The following is a 24,043-nucleotide window of genomic DNA, read 5'->3' on the forward strand; positions in this document are numbered from 1 at the left end:
AGGCGGACCCATTAGCCGTGTAAGAACTACGTTTAGATTCCATACAGGGGAAGGTGGTGCCCTGGGTGGAATTACTCGTTTTAGGTCTTCCATAAAGGCTTTAATAGCGGGCACTCTGAACAGTGATAAATGCTGTCTGTTTTGTAGGTAAGCAGCAATTGCTGCGAGGTGTAGACGTATGGATGAATATGCCAGGTTACACCTTTGAAGATGGAGCAGATAGCATATGATGTGCTGTATGGATGCATCTAAAGGGTTGATTGTATTGTTACGGCAGTAAACAACAAATCTCTTCCACTTTGCGGCATAGCATGCTCGAGTGGTAGGACGTCTGGCTTCCTTGATAATGTTCATGCAATCAGGGGGAAGGTTAAAGTATCCAAATTCTAAGATTTCAGGAGCCAGATCGCAAGGTTGAGCTGAGCTGGGTCCGGGTGCCTGATTTCTCCATGGTTCTGTGTTAGGAGGCATGGGGACAGGTGCAGTTTTTGATGTGGTACTACCGATAGCTGTAACAGTGTGGTGTACCACGGCTGCCTGGCCCATGTTGGAGCTACCAGAATGAGTGTGAGGGAGTGCTGCTGTAGCTTCCTTACCACTAACGGAATTAGCGGGAGAGGTGGAAAGGCGTATGCAAATTTGCCTGACCAGTTCATCCATATCGCATTGCCTTTGGACAATGGGTGTGGGTATGTGGCGGTGAAGCTTGGGCATTTTTTGTTTTCGTGGGTGGCGAAGAGGTCTATCTGAGGATGCTCCCACTTGTGGAAGAATGGGCGAAGAACTTGTGAATGCAGTTCCCATTCGTGCATTTGCTGCGTTTGTCTGCTGAGCAGATCTGCCATGGTGTTTTGTATGCCTGGGACGTGCTGTGCCAGGAGAAAGATTTTTTGTGGAATTGCCCATCTCCATATGCTCTGTGCTAAGCGGGAGAGCTGGGGAGAGTGTGTCCCCCCCTGTTTTTGAATATAATACATCGGAGTCATATTGTCTGTGCGAATGAGGACTGCTTTGGCTGAAATTTGTTTCTGAAAGGATTTCAGGGCTAGAAAGATCGCCAGTAACTCCAGATGGTTGATGTGGAGTACTTTTTGCTGTGGCGTCCATAGACCTTGCACTGTGAGGTGTAGAAGGTGCGCTCCCCAGCCGGAGAGCGATGCGTCCGTTGTTAGAATCACCTGAGGGACCGGGTCCAGGAACGGCCGCCCTTTGGAAAGGTTTGTGGTGTTCCACCACTGCAGAGAGTGATGGGTGCGGCCGTCCACCAACACCAGATCCGTCAGCTGTCCCTGGGCCTGGTTCCACTGCCGTGCTAGGCACTCTTGGAGTGGACGCATGTGGAGTCTTGCATGGGGCACTATGAAGATGCAAGATGCAAGTTGCCATCATCCCTATTAGCTTCATAAACACTCGTGCTGGGAGAGAGTGTTGAAGAGTGAATGTTTGGTGCAAGGCTTGTACGCTTGCGATTCTGGCTGAATTGGGATAGGCTATAGCCTTGGAGGTGTCTATAGTGGTCCCGAGATATTGCTTTGTGTGAGATGGTATGAGGTGGGACTTTTGATGGTTCACCGTGAAGCCTAGCCGGTGGAGCAGTTGGATGGTGCTGTTTGTATGTTGCACACATTGGCCGTAGGACGCGGCTTTTATGAGCCAGTCGTCCAAGTAAGGGAAGACGTGAATGTGTTGCCTTCTGAGGTGAGCTGCTACTACCGCTAGGCATTTGGTAAACACCCATGGTGCGGTTGTGACCCCGAAGGGGAGAACCTTGAATTGGTAATGCTGACCGTCCACCAAAAACCTGAGGTACTTTCTGTGAGAAGGGTGTATTGGAATATGAAAGTATGCGTCTTTCAAGTCCAGTGTAGTGAGAAAGTCTCCCTGACACAGGAGAGGGAGAACTTGTTGGAGGGTGACCATATGGAAATGGTCCGAATGTATGTATGAATTTAGAGGCCGGAGGTCTAGAATGGGCCGTAGGGTCTCGTCTCTCTTTGGGATTAGAAAATAGAGAGAGTAGACCCCTAGATTTTGCTGATTGACGGGGACCTGCTCTATAGCTTGTTTTTGGAGGAGGGAGATTACCTCCTGTTTGAGCAGTATGGTGTGTTCTTGTGACATTGTACGGTGCCTGGGTGGAATATTGGGTGGGGTAGATGTTAGTTCGAGACAGTAGCCTGACTGAACATTTTGTGTCACCCATTTGTCTGATGTTATGGTCTCCCAGGTCTGAAGAAAATGTTGTAGCCTGCCCCCGACTGGAGTGGAATGGTCTGGGGGAAGCGGGGGAAAGTCATTGGGCGGGTGGTGTGGCAGAACGGGTGTTGTTGGTTTTGCCCCTGCCTTTATTATTGTTTCCCCTATAACCACCTCTCTGATAGCCCTTTGAGAAGGTATTCTGAGGAGGGGACTTGTAGGAAGTAGAGGCGTTATCGGCAGAGTAACCTCTGCCTGTGCCCCAAAAGGAGGAACCACGAAATGAACGTCTAGGGGTATGGGATTGTAATGCCCCCATAGACTTTGCCGTATCCGTGTCCTTTTTCATTTTCTCCAATGCTTCGTCCACCTTTGGACCAAATAGGTGTTGTTGGTCAAAGGGGTGATTTAATATAGATGCCTGGACTTCTGGCTTAAACCCTGAGATTCTGAGCCAGGCATGACGACGAAGCAAAACACTGGTGTTTATCGCTCTCGAAGCTGTGTCTGCTGCGTCGAGGGCACATTTAATTGAGGTATTGGTGATGAGCTTTCCCTCCTGCATTAGCTCCTGAGCCCTGTGTTTATGTTTGTCTGGGAGGTGTTGCATGATAGCCTCCAGTTCATCGTAATGTGCTCTATCATAACGTGCAAGCAGAGCTTGTGTGTTGGCAATACGCCACATATTTGCGGCCTGCGAGGCAGTGCGTTTACCAGACGCATCTAAGAGCTTTGACTCCTTATCTGGAGGGGGAGCCTCCCCTGAGGATTGAGAGTTAGACCGCTTCCTAGCTGTGCATACCACCAAAGAGTCCAAGGGAGCAGGTCCTTTAATATATGCAGGATCTGTGGGGGCTGCTTTATATTTTTTCTCTATCCTGGGGTTTAGTACCCTAGCTCTGACTGGGTCCTTGAACACCTCTGCAGCATGTTTGGTTACCCCTTTTAGCATGGGCAATATTGCTGAGGCCTTATCTTGTATATCAAAAGTGTCCAGCAGGAAATCGTCTTCAACTGGCTCGCTATGTAATTCTACCCCATGGTAGTGTGCCGCCCGCTGTATTAAGTGGTGGAACCCCAGGGAGTCCTCTGGAGGAGACGGCCTGGATGGATAAATGTCATCCTGAGGCACATCTGGGACATCGGGTTGTGGTAATCCTCCCATGGGTCTGGTGTCCCTGGAGGTGTGGGGTCTATTGGGGCGTCTGCCGGGTCATAATCTGGATCTCCATAATCAGGGTCTGGAGATGGGGTCGGAGAGCGGTGAGGCAAAGGTGGTGGAGATATGGGAGGTGGAGGAGGTGGAGAAAGTGGAGGAGGTGGTGGAGAGGGTACTCTGAAAGGGGATGTGGCAGAGTCCTTCCGTTTTGGCGGTGGAGGAGGATCTGGCTTGTGTAAATGTCTTTTTTTGGAAGACAAAGTTAAATGACCAGTCTTTGGATCCTTTGTTAAAGTTTTTTGATAAGGATCAGGTGTAAATAGTTCTTGTGGCACCGAATCATCTGTCGGTGCCGATGTTTTCGGAGCCGAGGGCTTTGATGGTTTCTCCATGCCATGCTTTTTCGGGGTCTCCGATTTCTTCGGTGCCGAGGCGGTCTTCGGCGCCGGAGCGTCTGTGCTGAGGGACTTATGCTTATGCTTTATCGGCACCGAGAATGCAGGTTTCGAGCCCGATGACTTCGGAGCCGAACTGGGCGTGGTTTTCTTCGGTGCCGAACGGTGTTTTTCAGCACCAGGAGTAGGCTGGCCCGAGCCGCCGGGAGACTTATGATGCTTCGACACCGGGCCCGAAGGTGGGGTGATAGAAGCTGTATGTTTGGTTTTCCCTAGGCCCGGAGGCGAAGGTGTAACCTGAGTCTCTTTCGGTGTGGGTAGGGGAGTTGGAGGGGGTAAAGTACTCACGACCCTCTGCGCCGGTGTTATCTCCTCCAGGTCAGAGTCGTCGGCCTCGGAAGCGCTGACGAGTTCTTCCTCCTGCTCTGTGTGCTGCTGCCCCGAAGCTCCGGTGTCGTCTCCGAAGATGTCGGGTGGAGCCGAAGTCGATGAGTGCGCCATGGTGCGTCAAGCTCTTCGATCCCGGATGGTCTTTTTCGATCGAAAAGACTTGCAGGCGGGGCAGTCTCGAGCCTCGTGTTGTGGAGAGAGGCAGAGGTTACACACCTGATGGAGGTCGGTGTGGGGAACTTTAGACCCACATTTTGGGCACTTTTTGAAGGAAGTCCTTTCCATCGGCCGAGACCGGAGTCGAGGGAGGCCGGTGCCGATGTCTGGAATCGAAAAGTGCCGCCGAGAGAGATGAAGAAGATGATTTCTCTTAAGAATCTCGATGGACGAGGATTTTCCGTCGAAGGTCGAACTGGAAAGGTTCGAAGCCGGAGCACGAAGTATCACATCCGAGCCCGATGGCGGAAAAAAACAATCTGAGGATGGAGCCGAAGCCCATGCGCAGTACGGACCGAAGGAGGAGTCACCGAACTCGTGACTTCCAAAGACTGTCCAAGAAGAAAAACAAACTGCAAACATCCGGGCCCAACACCAGATGGCGATCTATGCAAAAGTGTACAATCTGCAGCTCATATGCCTCGAACATTATATTATCCCAGAGGTACGACAGATCATGGGATTTGTATCTTGAGACCAATTAAATTTACTTCCACTTAATGGACGGGCACACAGTTGTTTTTGCACCACTGGTTATTAGCCTTGAGAAAATCAGGATTACTATGTAATGTGCAGGCTGTGTATGAAAGGAATAACCATGCTGAGATTGGAAGTGTAATTTTCTGATATGGAGCTTGGGTGGATTTCTGTGAAGACAACTGACATCAAAAGCGAATAAAGACTGTTGAAGAATTACTTATTGTATCTGCCTTATCTTTGGGACAATATATGGACAATGTAGTTCCTTGTTTACCTCTGGTATTACAACTGATTATATAAGACAACACACATTGGCATAGCCAATTGGTCTTGCCTTTGGGACCTTATAAGTTTTTAGCCATGCAGCACATTATCTCGGGTGCTGTGCCACCAGGGATTGAAGAACTATACAATTACTACACACTGGGTCATACAGTCTGATTCAGGAATACATCCTTGCTCAGGCATAAATGTATGGGAGTGGCAGGTCTGAGCATAGGATAACATGGGGGTCTGGCAGGAACATTGCTGCTGTGCTTTTGTTACAAGCACTGCTGCAAAACGGCCCCCAGTAACAAATGCCCCCCACTGGTCCAAAACCAGCCCCACCCTTCCAGCCCACCAGGGAAACACCTGGTGCCCACTATGGCCCGTCCGGCCCTGCTAATTGTTGGCCCACACTACCACAAAAGAGAGCATTTGGGGTGTGATTTGTGCCTCTGTAATTGCTTTAGGGTTTGCCCGGACTTGTTATACAGTGTACCTCTTTTTGGTCCAGTACATAAAGAGCCCGCTTCCTATGGATCCCCACTAAATCCTTGCTGGACTGCAGGGACCCCCAGTAAATCATTAATGAAATCGGACGACACCCCTAACCCTTTACTGGAAGCCGGGGACCCCACGGCTAAGCAATTTCTATGATTTTAACTTCAAAACATGAAAAAGTACAGGAACAAGTATACAATAAACAAATGCACAAATTAACTATTTAATTCACAAATATAGATGAATCTAAAATTTTATGGGAAGGATGGAGCCTTTCAAAATTTATGTTTTAAATTTTAAATGATAAAGTAATCTACTAGATTCTAGCATATCACTTTGGCTTTTTTGTTTTTAATGTGTATTCTCAGTCTGTCTGCGTCCAATTGTGGTCCCCCATTGTCCATAATATATTCTGTTTGCTGTACTTTCAAATTCCTTCGTATTTAAGAAGTATTTTTTGTAATTTGCTTTATCTGCTAATATTATTTCTAAATTATCACGGGCCCCCTTGTGTAGGTGTTGCGGACCCCCAGGTGTCCCCATACCACAGGTTTAGAATTGCTGGCTATGGAATCAATACTTAGTTTGGCTAGAAAATGCTGTGAAATGCCTTTGATTTGAATTCTTTAAGGTTGTGACTGCTACTCCTGAACTATATCTCAATTATGCCTGTGAATTTTACCACGTGTAAATGAAAGGAGGCTAGGCTCATGACGTAGGAATAACTGTCTGTAGTGACATCTACTCGTCTGTCATCTCTTGATTACTATCCCTGCTTTGTAATCACGGTGTACTTGGAATTAGCTTAGATGGAAAGAAAGTGGGGCATTGCATTTTGGGAGACGGTCAGAAGCCTGGGCATGTAGAGTTGTGGCCCAGTGTTCAGGCTCTTCAATGGTCACTGCTTTGGCTTATAAAAGTATTGTATCAGGGGTTCAATGAATCACTGTGAATGCGTTCGATAATCATTAGTGTATCTTAAAGTTTATATTTCACGTTTTCAATAGGCAAATCTGAATTATTTCAGTAAAACAATATTTAATTATACTGGTTTCAAATCAAGGGATGCTAGAAAACTTAAGTTTGCTGTAGATACTCAATTTGGTGTGTAAACATAAATTATATGAATATGAGATCTAGGCCCTATACAGCAAACGCTCAATGTTCGTTGCTTCTAAATATGTTTTTCCCTTCACTGGGAATACTCACGTTCACGAAGTTGGAGGTCCTGACCGGTTTCAACAGTTCTCGTTGTGAACATTTGCCTAAAACTGTAATTGTTTAATATGTGGTCCATTTTAAAGTGCTTTAACAATAGTACCATCCTCGCTGTGTGTTGTGAGGGTCTTTGAGGTTGCCAAAACGTGTGGCTTACTGTTTTCATTTCATTGGGCTTTAACCATGGATTGTGGTTTCCTAGCTCCTACATGACATGCTTAGATTAATCCTGTATTTTCTTAATGTCTTTACAGAGCTGCGGTATCTCAGTGGAGTTCTGCAGTCACGTGACCAGGGCGTTCACCGTCAGCACAAAGGGCAGCCGAGTAGAACGTGCAGAGGATGCACTGGCACACATGGGTAGTTCGGTGAGTGTTATTGAGAAGGATCTTTTCAGGACTGTGGTTAGCTGCTCATGGCGGGCACACACTCCCACAGCAATGTTGACAATTTAGAACAATTGCTGTGCTGAGCGATTGCCAGATCAATAGTAGTGTTGTACAGTGCCTCTTGCTAGAATAAAGAACCTTATTTGACGCGAGTTCAGAAATGTTTAAGGCCCTATAATGGTACGGGATTTAAGTGCCTTTGATCCCAAGTTGTGTAACGCCCGGTTACTTACTGGTAAGTTTCATTACTCCGAGTCTCCGACCTCCCGGTCACCGACCTTGCATCTGTGAGCGTCAGCTCCTCCCCACAGCCTTTATCAAGCATAACCAGAAAACACACATACAGCTCCCATTCCTTCCATCTAGGCCACGCCCACATCCTGTGGGATATGAAACCCATGACTTCATATCCAGAAATCGTGCAATCCAAAGTCAAATGAAGCCAAGCACAGGGAGGGAGGTATGGGAACCAGGACTGTGACGGGGAAGTGGTAGACTCGGAGTAATGAAACTTACCAGTAAGTAACTGGGCATTACCTACTTGTTCAACCTCCTGGTCACAATCCTTACATCTATGAGCAGATACACAAGCAATAAATCGACTTCATGCACTACTGTTGCAGAAACAGAAATTAATTACAACATCATTAGTAATTGTGTACAAAACTCAATATTGCATCACCAAAACAGGTTGAAACATCACCGACCACCACCAGTCCATGATGTGACATAAAGGTGCGTGGCGAACTCCAAATAGAGGCCCAGCAAATATCTGCCCCTGAAGCACCCTTCAAACTCGCCAAAGAAGCAGCTATCCCTCTTGTAGTTCACCCTGAACTGATCAAGGCACTGAGTCACCCATGGACTCATACACCGCGACAGTAGCCCACTCCACCCACCTACTGAGAGTAAACACAGAAGTCTTCAGTCCCTGTCCAGCCAAACCAAAAATTACAAAAAGTGAATCTACCTTGCAAAAGGGACAAGTACGATTCAGATACACACAAATCGCCTGCTTCACTTCCAAACAATGCAGAAGAACTTCATCCTCTGTCTGAGGTTTGAACAAAAAACAGGTAGAACAACTCCTCTGAATAATGGAAAGTTGAAGGCACCTTGGGAATAAACTTAGGATCTGGTTTCAGGACCACCCTATCCGGATAGCATTTCAAAAATGGTTCCTAACACAGCAAGGAGCCTAATTCCCCAACTCTTCTTGCCAACGTAATGGCCACTGGAAAAATCACCTTGATAGTGAGAAACCTAAGGGAAACCTCTTCCAAAGGTTCAAAAGACGCCAATTGCAAGGCTTGCAACACCAACGTTAAATCCCAACTAGGAGTCTGCGACTTCACCATCGGTTTCTTAAGAAAAGAATTCCTCAAAAGTCTTGCCACCCGCAAATCCCTGAAGTGGATATCTCTTAACCAGGAACCTTTGAAAATCGCGATTGTCCACATCCTTCTATTCACCCTCCAGAACATTCTGGACAGATGTATGCATTGGAAGAGACTCTGGCTCCTTCCTCTGGTATTTTACAAAGAAATCCTCTGCCACCTGGGATTCTGGAAAAGCCAAATTGTATTGCACATATTGACCACTGAATAAACCTTCCCTTCACCTCCTCCGACGAATCACAGTCAAAATCTGGAAGTTCAGGGGAAAGCGGCGGAAACTGCAGCCTCAATCATTTTTTGGACCTCTGCAGATGAAGGGGCAGCTTGAGGAATAGGAATCATCTCCTCTCGAATTTTCTTACTCTTATCTACTCGTTCCACCCTCCATGATCGCGGATAAAAGAAAGAAAAGAAACAAAGATTTATATCTATCCAGGCAAACCTGGGCCAATGAAAAAGCCCAGCCCAACAATTTTCCCGCTTCCTGCAACTACTGTTGCTTGGAAGCTAACCACCAATGGAAATGTTAGTAACGCACAGGCAGGCCAATACCGCCAATCAACCAAAAAACGGAACTATAACGTGGCCCGGTTCACATTCAGCGCGTCGGTCCAAAGAAATGAGGCTTCTGCTGGCCAGTCACCGCGTGGCCTCTCTGAAACCAGTAACGACCAATGCCGGAGACTTGTGCTGCCTAATCACACTCAAGCGTGAGTCTTCCACTCGAGAGGCTCGCGCAGGCACAGCCAACGATAGCCCAGCCTCCTGAACTCTGCCCCCAGTCAGGCTGAACACAACCAGATGCGCCCCCCCGAGAACAGCGACACTCGGGCTTTGTTTCATGAAGCTCTTACGCCAACACAGGACAGGAGCTGGTCTCGCTAAAGCAGGGACTCTAATGCTCTGTACAACCCGAATTGACGAAAAAGGTCCCTAGTGCAGACCCTTGGCAACGACATATCTACCTGCATATCCCGGAGACATGCCAACCAACGATCCTGCTGAGGACGCACCTGCAGAAAAAAAGCAACATGATTCCCTGATATGAGGTCAGGGGGTTTATGTGGCCCAGAGGGAAGGGATGGGAGCCGTATAAGTGTTTTTTTTTTATATTGCTTGATTAAGGCTACAGGGATGAGCTGATACTCACAGGTGCAAGGACTCTGACGGGGAGGTCAGGCGAGGAGGGGATATTGCTTTTAGCTTTCTGCCATCTGTTCATCGCTGAGAATACTTACAGCTCGGACTGCTTACATTAATCACTTGACCTGACCCAGCACGTGGCCTCGTAATTGACTGATGCTTGTGCTGCATAAAGCTTTCTGTTGCTTTTGAGTGTATAAATTCAGTGCAGTGCTCCGAACTCACATGGCATTTTATAGATACCCCGTAAAATGTGTTTCTATCGGTATGCATATTCCTTTTTAACTGTGGTTGCGTTCAGCAAAAAATTAAATTGGGGGTATAGCTTATTTTTTATTTAAAAAATAACTTCAAAAAGGTTTGTCTAGAATTCTTATTCGTCCTGAAATATATTTTTTTCATTGCATTCCTTTCTACCAGGTTTTCAGTGGCATTACTCTGACGAAATTTGGAGGCATCGTGGTGTTGGCCTTCTCCAAATCTCAGATTTTCCAGGTGTTCTACTTCAGAATGTATCTAGCAATTGTGCTACTCGGAGCTACCCATGGCTTAATATTCCTCCCTGTCTTGCTGAGTTACATAGGTAAGCGTATGTACAAGGCTACACCCAAATAGACATTGAAACCACCATGCGCCAAACCTGCAAATGCAACCTTTAAATGGATTCAGTATATAATGGAAGAATATAATACTTCTATAAATGCTTATCAGTATCAATTTGTTTTGGTAATGTTCTTGCGACAAACAATATCTTGTGATGTACAAAAGCCTCTACATTATTATTTGGCACTACAGTGGCATGTGTTTGAGTTCATTCTTGATCATAACTTAGTTATTTAATTTTCACATTAATGTACTTTCGTGGTGCAAATAGATTGCAGTGTTTTCAGTCATCGCTTGCTATAGAAGTGACGAGTACATAAAATACCTGGGAATGGTGTGCCATTTCCTTATTTCTCAAAATGCCCCCTTCCATTTGTTAACCGAACCCAGTAGCAATAGGTACGCAAACATGGTAGAGGGGAAAACCAAAATTGGCCCCATATTTAAGTATGGCCTGTACAGATGGTGTACTTGGCCCCTTATTATGTAATTAGAGCACTATCGCAGTGTGTGCCTCAACGCAGCTTTATTCGGGTGACTAAGTGCAAATGGGGACAGTGCACCCTCTTACAATCAACTTGCTGCCCCAGGGCAGCTGCGGTTTTGTGCCTGTCCAGTGGGCAGCACGTTAGTAAATGGCAAAGTGGCTGCATGATGCAGCCACTCCTTGTTTCACTGTGCTGGCAGTAGCTGCCTGCACTTTAAAGGGGAAACCGAACCGCCCCCCTGCAAGTGGGTGCAGTGAGTGACTGCACCCACCTTCAGTGGGATACCCAGGGAGCTCCATAGGACCCCTTTAATCCTTCCAGAGAGTTGCCTTCAGAGGAGCGCACTGACAGTGTGTCTCCTAAGGGCCTCCTCGCCCATGGCAATAATCTTGTGTGGCCAAGGCGGCAAAGAGTTTCCCTCATTTGCATGTGCCCATGCCCTTTTAAATGTATGGCCAGGGCTATATGTGAGTAAGTGCTATCAGTATTACAGAACAAGTGTCTTAAGGGTCCATTCTGTAATACAGCAGTGCCCGGGGGGTGCTGAAAATGGCACACACACCTGTTACGCCCCCGGGGCCATGTGTGTAATAAGGCTCCTGATGTTCAAACCCAGAGAATACAATGGGCACCTTTTATGGAACCTGCGATTGATATTCGAATATGACAAGTGAAGATGGAGAAAAAGTGCAATCCTGCACTGAAAAATATGAAGCCCTCCGCCCATCTATACAGCATGTAGTGTGTGCCAGAGGTAACATGACAGTGGGACTGTCATGAAATTGCCAGTTGAGATAAGAATTTTTAGAGAAATTACCATCTTTACCCTCAGTGCCCTTAAAATGACGCTGAAATTTTAAAATGCTGTTAGTGATTTTTTGGCAGAAGGAAGCAGGTAATTGGGGTTTTTTACAAGTAAATGGACATTTTTACCAAAAAATAACTATAAAAAAAGCTATGGGAGTGTTGTGGCAACTCTTGTGCCAAGATTTTATATATTACAATAATAACCGCTTATCTTCGCTCAAGCTAATAATACTCACTAATAAGTAAGGATTAATGACTTTTGGGATAGGTGTAAAATATTTTGAGCATGAGCAGCATCAGCAGGTAAACGTTTGCTTGGATAACTCCAATCTAGTGTGCCAAGTGGAAGTAAAATGCAGAAGTTCCAAAGGAAACCACCAAGGCTGAAATGATAAACTCAGATGAGGAACTTTTGTGAGTGTTTGCAATTCTCCTGGGGTCAGTGCCACTGCAAAGAGTAGTGTCACAAACCACTTTCTGTTCCTTTTCTGTAATGGTAGTTTGGTTTCCACTCGGGAAGTGAGCAATAACATTAGGAAGAACTACAGACACATGTTGCAATCCGTAAAAAACAAAAATAGAACTGTTGAGTTGATCTCTTACAGTCCCAAATGTGATGAGGAATAACATATATGCAGCACGCCCCTCTAGGTTCCCTCAAATACAAGCATAATAGACCGCATCAGCAGAGGAGTCTAGCAAGGTGAGGCAGTCCACAATGTGTTCTACCTCATTTAGCACCAGTTGAAATGGAAGTAATGCCTTTCACCAGTTGTATGAAGACGTTCTGTACCTGTTAAAGTAATTCCAATATGGATGGTCACGCATTAGAAGATCTTAAGACCACCCGCCCCTATGATTTCCTTATTATGCAGAAAACATTTACTGTGGTTATCAACATTAAGGGCATTTTCTACATAGGGTAGATAGATGGGCCTGACATATTCCTGGAATAGGGCTTCTGGGTTCGCTCCTGCAGCCGAGTTCACCAGCTATGTTCAGGTTATCCACATCGTCTCAGTTTGAGCTTTTCCTTCATTTTTAAGAAGCTTTCTTTTCCTTAATGTTTATTAATGGGATTTAGAGTTTCACCATGTCACTGACCGTTTACTCAGCTGTTGGTGAAGAGTCATCATACGGTTTTCTCTGTTTAATGTTAAACATCTTGATCCATCCTCAATTGTATTGTTTGAATGGGCAAAAGGACCAGACCTCAATGTAATATGTTTCAAAGAGATTACTGGACAGGGTCAGATAGTCGGTTTAGTTCAACCACTACTTTAGACAGTACATTATTTTTCCATACATTTGTTGAAAATCGGCAAGTGGTTTGAAAAATAACTATGCATTTGAAAAAACTGGTTTTAACATTTAGAGCGTGTTCCATCCTAATGTTGATAAATCTCAAGTTAACGTTAACATTTCAAGTTGCATTATGCAAATCTTCATCCACATTCAACTAAGGAGCCGGATCTCTGCATGCAGTGCAGCACTTTATGATCATTATGTTAATGGAAAACCCAGGTAAATTAACCCCCAGTCTTGTGGGTGGGCTGTGAGCAGTCGAGCAGTATCAAGGCACCAGGCACAAACCTCTCAAGAGACCTCGAGTATGGTCTGAGGGGTGATGCTTACATCTTGTCATCAAAGGGCTGCATATGGAAAAAATAGTGACTTGGATTCTTGCAGCAAAAGCTTCTTAAGAGAGAAACTTATATTTAAATATTAATTTATGGAAACTTTTTTGAGTGTGAAACAAAACAGTTTCTAAGCTACCCTGCTCAACCCTGGCTGCTTAGTTTGTAAAAACTGCAGAAAAGACCTTTACATGGTGCAAGGTGTGAGTCATTTTAGAAAATGAAGTACATGAATGGCTACAGGATCAGCAGATGATGGATACCCCAAATGATCATGGGAATGCAAACGGAAGCTCAAGGTCGCGGTCTCTACTATGTGAAACCAATGTGCCTTGAGTAACCTGCACCGCTTCTCTGTTTGATGGCGTGTGCTGGATTGTAAGAATAGTGTTTGGATTTTAGATTACATTAATCTCTAGCTCCTTCGTTGCACATCTATTGCTGTCTTGTGATTGTGCCAGTTTTATATACATTTCAGTTTAAATGTTGGCAAGCCAAAAAGCTGGTGGGCACTCAGGTTTGTTCATCTATACAAGCATTTGTTATGCAACATGGACCATCCGTGTTGCATAATAAATGCTTGTGTATATGCACAATCCTAAATTCCTAAGAATAACAGAGAGGCACTCCCTGAAATAATTTAAGGCCCTAGAGGAGGGAGTCAAAACAAAGTATAAAGTAGGGGAACCTCTATACTGACCTATTTAACTTTAGGGGTGACCCATAAGGGTTCTACATTACCAAACAGACCTGCTACATATCATGCATGATCCCATGTAATTTTTAAACAACAATGTATTAATCTTTTTGATTTTAAACAACAATTTGTTGATTTTTTTGTAAACATTTTTTGTTTGACATTTCATGTACATGTATAAAAAAAAATTCTATCACACACAATATGATTAATTTTCACACTGTATCTTTTTGTAAATACTTAATACACTGAATTTCCAAAAGACATCCCATCCATGTAAAAACCCATCATTCAGAACTACTTTCATACTCACACAATCGCGGTCTACACAAACGCTCGTAGACCGCGATTTTGTTTCCAGAAAAGTGGCATCGGAGATCTGTATCTCCTGCAATGGTGGTTTTGAGAAATGAATGATTACGTTCACCGGACGACATCTTTGAGACCAAACTAAGGGTCCCCACCCCCTCCTTTTTTTTCTCCTTAATTGTCTTCCCTCTTTTTAGACCGCATGCTTTGAAAATGTTAGGTATGAATGGAAGCATGTGTGAGTATGAAAGTAGTTCTGAATGATGGGTTTTTACATGGATGGGATGTCTTTTGGAAATTCAGTGTATTAAGTATTTACAAAAAGATACAGTGCGAAAATTAATCATATTGTGTGTGATATCATTTTTTTTATACATGTACATGAAATGTCAAACAAAAAATGTTTACAATAAAATTAACAAATTGTTGTTTAAAATCAAAAAGATTAATAAATTGTTGTTTAAAATTACATGGGATCATGTGTGATATGTAGCAGGTCTGTTTGGTAATGTAGAACCCTTATGGGTCACCCCTAAAATTAAATAGGACAGTATAGAGGTTCCCCTACTTTATACAATCCTAAATTCCTGCCTGCTCTTTGGTTCTCCAAAATTTGAATTGAAATGTATGAGGGTTCACTCCCATGACTGAGCACCAACATGCAGGGTGGTCGTGGCCACATATCAGTGATGTCTTGAAAAGAAAAAATATGTATATATATTCTAGTGAATGGAAGAAGGGTCCCTCCTGCTCATCTGGCCTGGTCCAACTCAGTTTCAGAAAGTATAGGAAATTACCCAGGACTGCATACCAAAAATGATGAGACGGGCTTCTTACCCATCTTCCTCATCCTGTACTGCTGGAGATGCTGTAGTCCAATAACAGCACCTGACTGGGCAGAGTCCATCCGGAACCTACTCCGCATAGAGTGGCAGTTCCTCTGTCGCCTGGTTGCCATGGAGCTGTAGCACTCTTGAAAAGAAAAAGCAGTTTGACTTGATTGCTTTCCCATGAGTGTTTGTGGTCAATTTTGTGGTTGGTTGGTGGCAGTGGCCACTATACTGGATAGAAGCTTGATGCCTTTGGTTCGTCTGGGCCTCAACACTGTGATGAAACGGGACGTATTATATGGTGTGACCTCACCATGTAATACACTACCAATCCCTTTGGGACCAGTCTAGTTTCATTTTTCAAATCTCAGTTAATTCCTTGGTAGCTTTTGCTCTGTGCAGTACACTAACTAACAAATGTAAAGCATTTAAACGGCACCAAAATAGTTGAAGTAAGAAACACGACTCCAGAAATCCGACACCAATTTACCAAAAATAGGTTATATTTTTATGAATTTGTGGACATCAAAATGAATAAGATCCATGGGAGGGTTCCAAAGATAGATTTTACAGGGACCAATAAATCAAGACTTTTCGCTTAACCGTGAACAAGCATTGGCAAATACGACAAATTTGACACAAACGTTTTCAAGAAAAACTTGGTTTGGATGGAATGCAGTTCGTTTCAGCAACCAACTCTGGGAGGGAGCCAGTCAAGGGGGCCAAAAAAGGTCTGAAGAAACAGGTAGTCTTCTGTCCAGTTCCAGTGTCAGTGGTTTCTTGTTATTAACTTCAATAGAGTGGTCCTTATGGAAGGGATAAAGGATGCTGAAGATGTTATGCAGTCACAGGGGTCTTCCTGGGCTACTCCTAGGTCCATGGGCCTGGTGAGGTGATTCTGGCCACAGTGTTTGACGCCCCACAATGTCCTCTCGGGTTAGTAGAAGTGCAGTTGCCACAGGGCTACTAATCGCCTTGCATATTAGAATCAGCAGTTTACTTCTTTTGGTGATGCCTCCTTCTAAGCAAGCAGGCTGCACTCCACCAACTCTCCCAGGTTTAGCATACTCTGGAGCAACTTTTGAGTGTATGGTCCTGGTTTCTTAGGTTGTATGGGGCGAGGGACACCGATACAGTGACCTCTGCTACCAACTCGCTGGGCAGGCTACTTGAGCTTTTGTGGCCCTGTGCTGTAAACAGTAAGTCTGCCAAATGACTTGCAGTCTCTGCTTCTGGTTGGGCTCGGAGGATGACGTCTCCACAAGCAGGACACAGCACTGTAAGCGGTAGCTGAGTGAGGTGACCACCTGGTTTGTGAACAAAGAATCTTGCTCAACACAAAGTGCAGAAATCCTGACTCCTCATTGTTTTTGTAGATAATTTGTCCACCAGGAGTGTCTCCCTCCTACACCCTCCCCACTTCAAGCACAAAAAGCAGCAAAGTCCCTGGCTCTTGCCAAGCTCATTTTCAGTTTACACAGGTGCAGCAGTCTTGTTGAGAGTTCACTACAACGCCTGAGAAGCACAAAACCGAGGACTGTGCAACTCCACCCACTCTGCAAATTCAGATGTTGGAGCAACAGGAGTTAGCACCAGTCTCTGCAGGTCATCCATCTCTTTAGGGCTTTGTCTTCTTTAAATTCTCTCCTTGCTGTCAACCGTGTCTGGGAAGCCGTGAAATACATATCTACTTCGTACCATGACTTCGTAAACCCATCCTGCCTCCCCATATATCCAAATTTAGCTTTTGCATCAATGTTGTATTCATTCTTCAGATCTGAATCAGTCTTCCATGTTGAAGGTTTGGGGCTCCATTCTTCTCTCTCAGCCTCCAGTGAAGCACATACTGATGCTGGGGGCTTCCTCTTGGACCAAGGAAGCAGCACCAGTTTTGTGTCTACCAGCCCTACCAAGTGTAATCCAGCTGCTGGCCCCAAATCAGCTCCCGACTACTCCAGGTGGGACTCAAGAGATGGGTGACTCTTTCATGGACCAATGTCTTGACCCACGTGAGGTTGTGCTTTGGTGGGGAAGGGGGGGAGGAGGGAGTGGGCGTTGGGAGGCAGCGCAGTACAAACTGTCTCGGGGACTAATAGTGGAGGCAAGGCAGCATTTGCACACAAACAGGTGCTATCAACTATTATGGCTAAGGCTGTTGAAGTGCTGTGTATTCAGGTGGATGTTCCCATGCTGGAAAATTAGGAACTTTATGTTCTGCGGACAGTAACAGTGTAACAAAGGCCTTTCCTGGGCATTGAGCCCCAGGCTCTCAAGTTGGTTCAGATCTGAAAGAAGTAAGTACATAGAGCCAGCAATCTCAATATTTCTGGACAAATAATATCCGGCTCCCAAAGACAACACAGTTTCTGGTGGGGATGGTTGTTGCATGAAGGGCAAGTTATTGTCCTACCACATGGACATTTAGGTTAAGGGTTAGGAAATATATGGAACAAAATGTACCATTTGGGCAAGCCAGTGCCATTATGGCAAGCTACATACTGATTCTTTGATACAGGTTGGCAGGTACACCTCCTTCCTTCCAGGCTATGCTAGGAATATTATACATTTATGACTACACAAAAGAGGCTGAGGAGGACAGAATCTGGTAGGCCCTTCAGTTGGTAATTGTGAGTGAAATCTTCAGATTCTATGCTAGAGTTCCAAAAGAAAGCTATTCAACCTTTTGGTGTGGAGAACATAGTCCAGCCGTCATCTAACCATGATCAGAAGTAACATATTGGCATGCTAAAGGCCAAATAAGAGTTAGGGAAGAAATAATCTTCCAACTGATGAATGTCTTCCAGACTTAAGACTAAGTCCTCATTTTGTTTCAAGCTCCAAGCAGGAGCTTGAAACAAAATGATGACTTAGTCTTTTTTTTTTTAGTCTAGGGTATCATCCAGCAGTTGAAGAGAAGAAGCTTCATAAGAAAGAACTGGCCTGCTCAACCAGCCAGAACTGAGGCAAAGACATTTAAGGATCTTCCTGTGGTTCCACGACCCTCCATGGCACCATCTCAAGAGGCGTATTTCACTTCCAAAAATAAATCACTAATGCTTGGGCCTTCTCTTTGGTGAGGAAAAACTATGCTGTACAGCTCTCACAGCCCCTCTGCTTCCGTAGGTACCTCAAGAAATTCTGGAGGAGGTTGAGAAGCTTCTCCTTGTAGGAACAAGAGAGCCAGTACTCTCACAGAGGGAGAAATACTACTACCATGTGTTTCCTTGCAAGGAGAAATGGTGAAGGACTGGGAGAGCTTGTTCCCTTGGCAACCATGGCTCAAAATACTATTGGACACCAAATTCATTTACCCATAACTACCTTCTAGCCCAATAGTAACAAAATGTGTCCGACTTAAGGACCTTTTTAAAAACAAAATTAAACTTCTGGCCTCCTCTTTCGAGTGGAGAGTTGGAGCTAAGAATGTCAGATGGGTAATGGATTTTCCATCAAGGAAGGGTGTCACAAGATTTGGCAAAAATGTCACCCTAGTCCACAACACCAGTTTCTTTGAAAAAGGTGGTGTACGGTAGATGATCGTACAGTTTGTAGCTTACTCATGCAACGAGCTGATGTTTATAAGGAAGAATATTTTGAGAGTCAGACATAAAGGACAGCTGTGAATCTGCTCAAATGCGGTACACATCAGGAAAACGAGGACCAAGTTAAAGTCCATTGTGGCATTACAGAAGGTTTGGGTAAAAGCTATATGGACCAGACCTTTAAGAAAACATATTAGAACAGGTGATTTAAATAAGGATGGTTGGTCAGGGACACAGAAAAGGGTCTGCCAAGTAACTTTTAACAATCCTTATGTCAACTCCTTACTGGGCTAAAGACAGCATAAGAAGCCAGACGTCCGACAACTTTGCCTGTAATGGGTCTGTATGGCGTGAATTAAACCAGGCCACAAATCTATTACAGCGTCCGGTGTAAACTGCTTCTGTAGAACGCCTGGCTGGTAGAATGGCATTTAAAACTTTGGGAAGGAGATCGAAAGCTACAGTGGCCGCGCAGCCTCCTTGCATGAAGGTTAGATTGCCTAGGCCCAGGTGTGGGACCATGCTTTGCTGCTGCTGCGAAGATCCTCCTAAACCGACAGCCTGATCATAGGACAGATGCCCATGCCCAGAAGTTTTGGGTACCACATTTTCCTGGCCTGATTAAGAGCCTCTGAGATGACACGGGCCTGGTCGTCCCTGATTTTATTCTAAACCCTGAGCAGTGGTAGTGGGAAGGCATCAAGAGTACTGTGCTCCAAGCAAAATGAGTCCCAGAGAGAGAGCCTTCTTGGAACTCCCAACGCACAGAAGAACGGACACTGCATATTCTCAGCTGTGGCAGTTAGAGCTTCTTTTCTTCCCAAGATCCACTTTGTATCACCAGCTGAGTTGGTTTACACTGGCATTCAAAGATTCAGCCTGTTGATTCACAACAACAGAAACCCTGCCAGCTAAACGAGTTCTAGAGGCACAGGATCCTGGACCCAACTCTACCCTCTTTGTTGTAGTACCACTTAGCAGTAGTATTGTCTGTGAGAACCTGGACCAGCCTCCCTTTGATGGACTCTAGGAAGTCCTGCAGCTTCAAGCGAATGGCCAGCAACTCCAAGCGAACGGCTCACAACTCCAGCAAGTTGATGTGGAGGCAGGTTTCTGCCAGAGACTAGAGCCCTCTGATCCCCACCTCTCACAGATGACCTCCCCAAACAACAGTGATGCTTCTGTCACCACCGTCCTCTCTGGGTGGAGTAGGGAGAGGCGTCTGTCACTGGTCTCTTAAGGTCAAGCTGTGACTGCAGGTCTTTAGCGGTCTGCTCCAAAACCTGGAAGGGTTCAGACATGTTCCCCTGGTGCTGAGGCCACTGAGACTTCAAATTTCACTGCAGAGCCCGCATGTTCCATCTTAATTGACAAGCAGGATGCGGGAGGCCCAGAAGTCTCAGAGCCACACTCAGACCCGAGAACGAGGTTTTAACATCTGTATAATAGCCCAAATGTCTTGGACTCATTATTTCAGAGGGAAGGCCTGAAAGTGCACTGTATCCAGAAGGGCTCTAATGAAAGTGAGAATCTGAGAAAGAGTTGGGTGTGACATGGATGCGTTAATCGAGAGCCCCAAAGGATGTTAAGAGGTCTGCCATCATCTGAAGGTTGTCGAGCTAGGAGAAAACTGATCTCCTTAACCCACTAACGTGCTGCAACCACCACCATCACTTCCTGGGCACCCTGATGAGGCAGAAGGGTAGAACTGAGAACTAAAAATGCTGAACTGCTGCAAACGCCTGTGGGAATGCAGGATGCAAATGTAAAACTAGGCATTCTACAGGTTCTGCACTTCAATCTAGTCTTCTTGATCCAGTGCAAATATAATTTGGGCCAATACGAGCATCTTGGATTTGTCAGTTTTTATGAAGAAATTAGGATGGTGATAGTCTAAAATAGAACGAAGATGTCTGTCGTTCTTTGGCATCCGGAAATAACAGGTAACATCCAGTCCCTATTTCCAGTGCTTGGATCCTCTCCATTTCTCATTTTTCCAAAAGATCCCCAACCTCCTGATTCTATTTGAAGCACCCATCTGTTGAATGTGATGCTCTGCCACCTGTGGAGGTAATACCTTATCCTTTCTCCTACAGAGTGGCCATGTGGCGCCAAGGGCAAGCTCAAGTGGTTCGGTGGTGGCAACAGGAGGGGTGGGGCTGAGCAGTGTGCTGCCCCTGAAGGCCTTGACATTGTAGATCCCTAGCCTCAAAAGGACTGGTTGTTGCTGTGGCATTGTTGCTTTTGAAGCCCCGAAAAGGGGAACTGTCTGGGATATTGCTGCACAGCCACAGGAAGGCCGGGGGAGCGTGCTGTAGCCTTTCTTTCCTTGTAGAGCTCCAGGGCTGAGTGTGCCTTATCTGTTAAGAGACAAGTGCCATCAAATGGCATGTGCATTAGTAAACCGAGAAGCTTGTGGGTCTCCTCAGTATGTGGTGCCCAATCACTCAGTAGCTTCCAGCCCCGAGTGGATGACCTCCTTCGCTGCGTCATGACCATCGTAGATGATGTGCTCCAGTTTGGCACAGTCTTCTTCAGGGACTGTGGGCAAAATCTCAATGACCATATCCCACAACGCGTTTGAGTATCATCATAGAAGACAGCTGGCATTTACTGAGCTTGGCTTCAAAGCCCTGAATCTCTTTAGGATTAATTCCTGGTGCAGTCCCCGCAAGTCTTGGATTTGTACAACGGTCGTAGGCACCAAAGACATCCCTGGTGGAGATCTGTCTCAGGCATCTGCTTGCGACAGTCCTTACAAGGTTTAAACCCTGAAGCCTTCGGAGGGGACATAATCCCTTGTATACAGAGATAATAGTTTGACAAAAACGTGAGATAAAGTTGAGGGAGAGAGCTCTAGATACAAGTCTGAAGATGCATAAAGAAAGGAACTGATGTCAGAGCACAGGGGTGGCACATATATATATATGGCTCTGAAGTCCCTTCCTGGCATACGTGGAAGCTCTTGATCCAACCTGCTGGTGCACAGGAGCAGTACTGAAAAAAATATTCAGATCCAACATGGAGGGGATGGGGTATTCAAATGTCGAGGAATCTGCAGTTAGACATATGCATTAGAATGACTTTTTTTGACGCATGCCACGAATCTACATTTGAATGTGAAGAAATCCACACTTTTAAGTCTCATTCAAGGTGTGATCTGTACTGGTGGAATGACGCCTCTGACCTTTTAGAGGGCCTCACATTCAGGCCCCCCTCACTTACCGCATGCTCAGGAAACCATGGTCACAAATGCCTTCTCGCTGGCAGCTTACCTGGGTGAAATGATGGTATGGGTCTTTTGCATTGGAGATGCACCTACATATAATTGTCCTCAAGCTGCGGTTGGTCTGTCTTGCACTTTCTCCCCTCTGTCTCCTGCAACAACATCCAGATTCTATCCATTATATCGACAAAGAGGGCAGTGTGGGGGTCATATACCCTATGTAGGGAGGTGATTCTCTTTTACATGTGGGTGCAGCAATGGGGAATCTTCTTAATAGCAGCTCATCCCAGACGTTCTTTCAAAGCTACAGGGAAAGCTCTCGGTTATCTCCAGATTGGCTGTTCCATTCATGGATCTCTTCGCCACAGCCGGATCAGGAAGTGTCCTCCGTTTTGTGCCATAGACTTTTCTCTGAATGTTCCCTTGGAGATGCCTTCAGGTTTAGTTGATCTTTGGCCTGATGCATTTGTTCCTGTCAATCCCACATCCGTCTAAAGTACTGTTGAAAGTGTGGAAGGCTGGGGCAAAGCTCATACTCATCACTGCAGACTGGGCAAGGAGGTTCTGTTATGCTGATCTGTTGGCACTCTGCTTCAATTTCCCTTTTACACAGAACAGACCTGTTATCGCAGCAGGACGATTAGGTTCTGTACCTCATTTACTGCAGATGTACATGTGTAGTTTAAGTGATCCCAGCTAGAATCCTTTTAAAATCCTTATGATGATGATGCAGGTATCTTGGTTGCCAGGAAGCCTGGTTCAAAACGGTCTACAGAGGCCTCTAAAACAGGCTTGTTCTGTTTTCAGAGTTGAAAGATATTTCTTTAATGTAGTCAATACCAGGCCCGGTAGGTCTGGTGGTGACTAGATTAAAAGGCTATGTGACAGCAGTGTCTGCATTAGTATGTCTTCCTTATCACAACCTTCCTTGTTTAAATTGCTGTAATTGGAGCAATCACTTGTTTCCTCCCACTCCATTTATCGTTTTAGTAGCATTTCATTCTTATATTGATTTTCCTGATGGCATCTCCTTTCAAGCCAATGCTTAGTTGTCCAATTTGACTTCTCACTTTAAAAACAGTTGTTAGTGGTAATAATGTATGCTGGTATGTTCTGAGGAGTACAGGCCCTCTCAGTTTGTTCACTCTAAACCGTTTCCTACCGGGCTATGTTGTCTTCATACCTGCCAAAGGTGCTTTCTCAGGTTCACCTGGGTCAGTCACCCTCCCACCTTTCTTCCCTGCCACGGATCAGGAATAGCAGCATAGATCAGACCCTAGATGTGCACCATTAGACTACTACTATATCATACGAATGGACAGAGATAATGACCAGTTCTTTATGAGCTTTGCTGGAACTAAAATGAGCAAGGTGGTGACCAAATGTACAGTTTTGCATAGTGTCATCTGTATAAAGATCTGCTCTGCCCTCGCCAATAGTCTTTTAAATGACATTTGTGCTTATTCTGCTAGGGTCATGGTGTTCCACAGCTCTTTCCAAAGGTGTAGCTGCCTGGCTGATATATGAAACTAGGTCATCATCTTTCGTGCATGCTTTTGCAAAGCACTACTGCATCACGTCTCGGGCACGCAGAGATGTATTGCATAACAACCTTGGTTAACCGGCCCTATGCACTCCTACTGTGGTACTGCTTTGGAACACATTCATAAGAATAGGAATCTGTGGGAAGAGGCATCAATTAGAAGAAAATGTTTTCTTCAGTAATATTTCCGGTTTCTACATTATCTTCCTCCAGACTACTCATTGTCTTCCCTACATCCGATGAGCTAGAGCTGTACTTAATAAGACCCCATGCTACCATGTCATGAGTAAGGGTGGGCGTAGTTCCCGAAGTAGCACTTCGCGAAGCTACGCAAAGTGAAGTTCGCACTACGCGAGCTACGCGTAGCACTTCGCGAACTGCGTAGTAACATGTTCGCACTGTGCAAGATGTTGTTTTCAATGATTGCACAGTGCGGACAAGCAACCGGCACTGTGCAATCATTGAAAATGGCATCTTGCACAGTGCGAGCTGTAGTTTTCTGCTGCTCGGGTAGATTTTTACTCGAGCTTCAGCTTTCTCAACGCGAACTGGTAGTTTCTCATCGCGAGCGGTCGCGAGCATACGCGACCACTCGCAATGAGAAACCTGACCT

General features: G+C 45.3%; 1 protein-coding gene across 1 annotated transcript in view; it reads left to right on the plus strand.

Annotated features, from left to right (window-relative positions):
* NPC1 (NPC intracellular cholesterol transporter 1) overlaps positions 1-24,043 on the plus strand; it is a 318,816-nt gene that overhangs the window by 285,851 nt on the left and 8,922 nt on the right. Inside the window, exons 23-24 of the mRNA XM_085605758.1 lie at positions 7,074-7,187; positions 10,169-10,331. Coding sequence (XP_085461884.1) covers positions 7,074-7,187; positions 10,169-10,331 — 277 coding nt within the window. The remainder of the gene's footprint in view (positions 1-7,073; positions 7,188-10,168; positions 10,332-24,043) is intronic.

This window comes from Triturus cristatus, chromosome 5_1 (genome assembly GCF_964204655.1).
Source record: "Triturus cristatus chromosome 5_1, aTriCri1.1, whole genome shotgun sequence".
Lineage (NCBI taxonomy): Eukaryota > Metazoa > Chordata > Amphibia > Caudata > Salamandridae > Triturus > Triturus cristatus.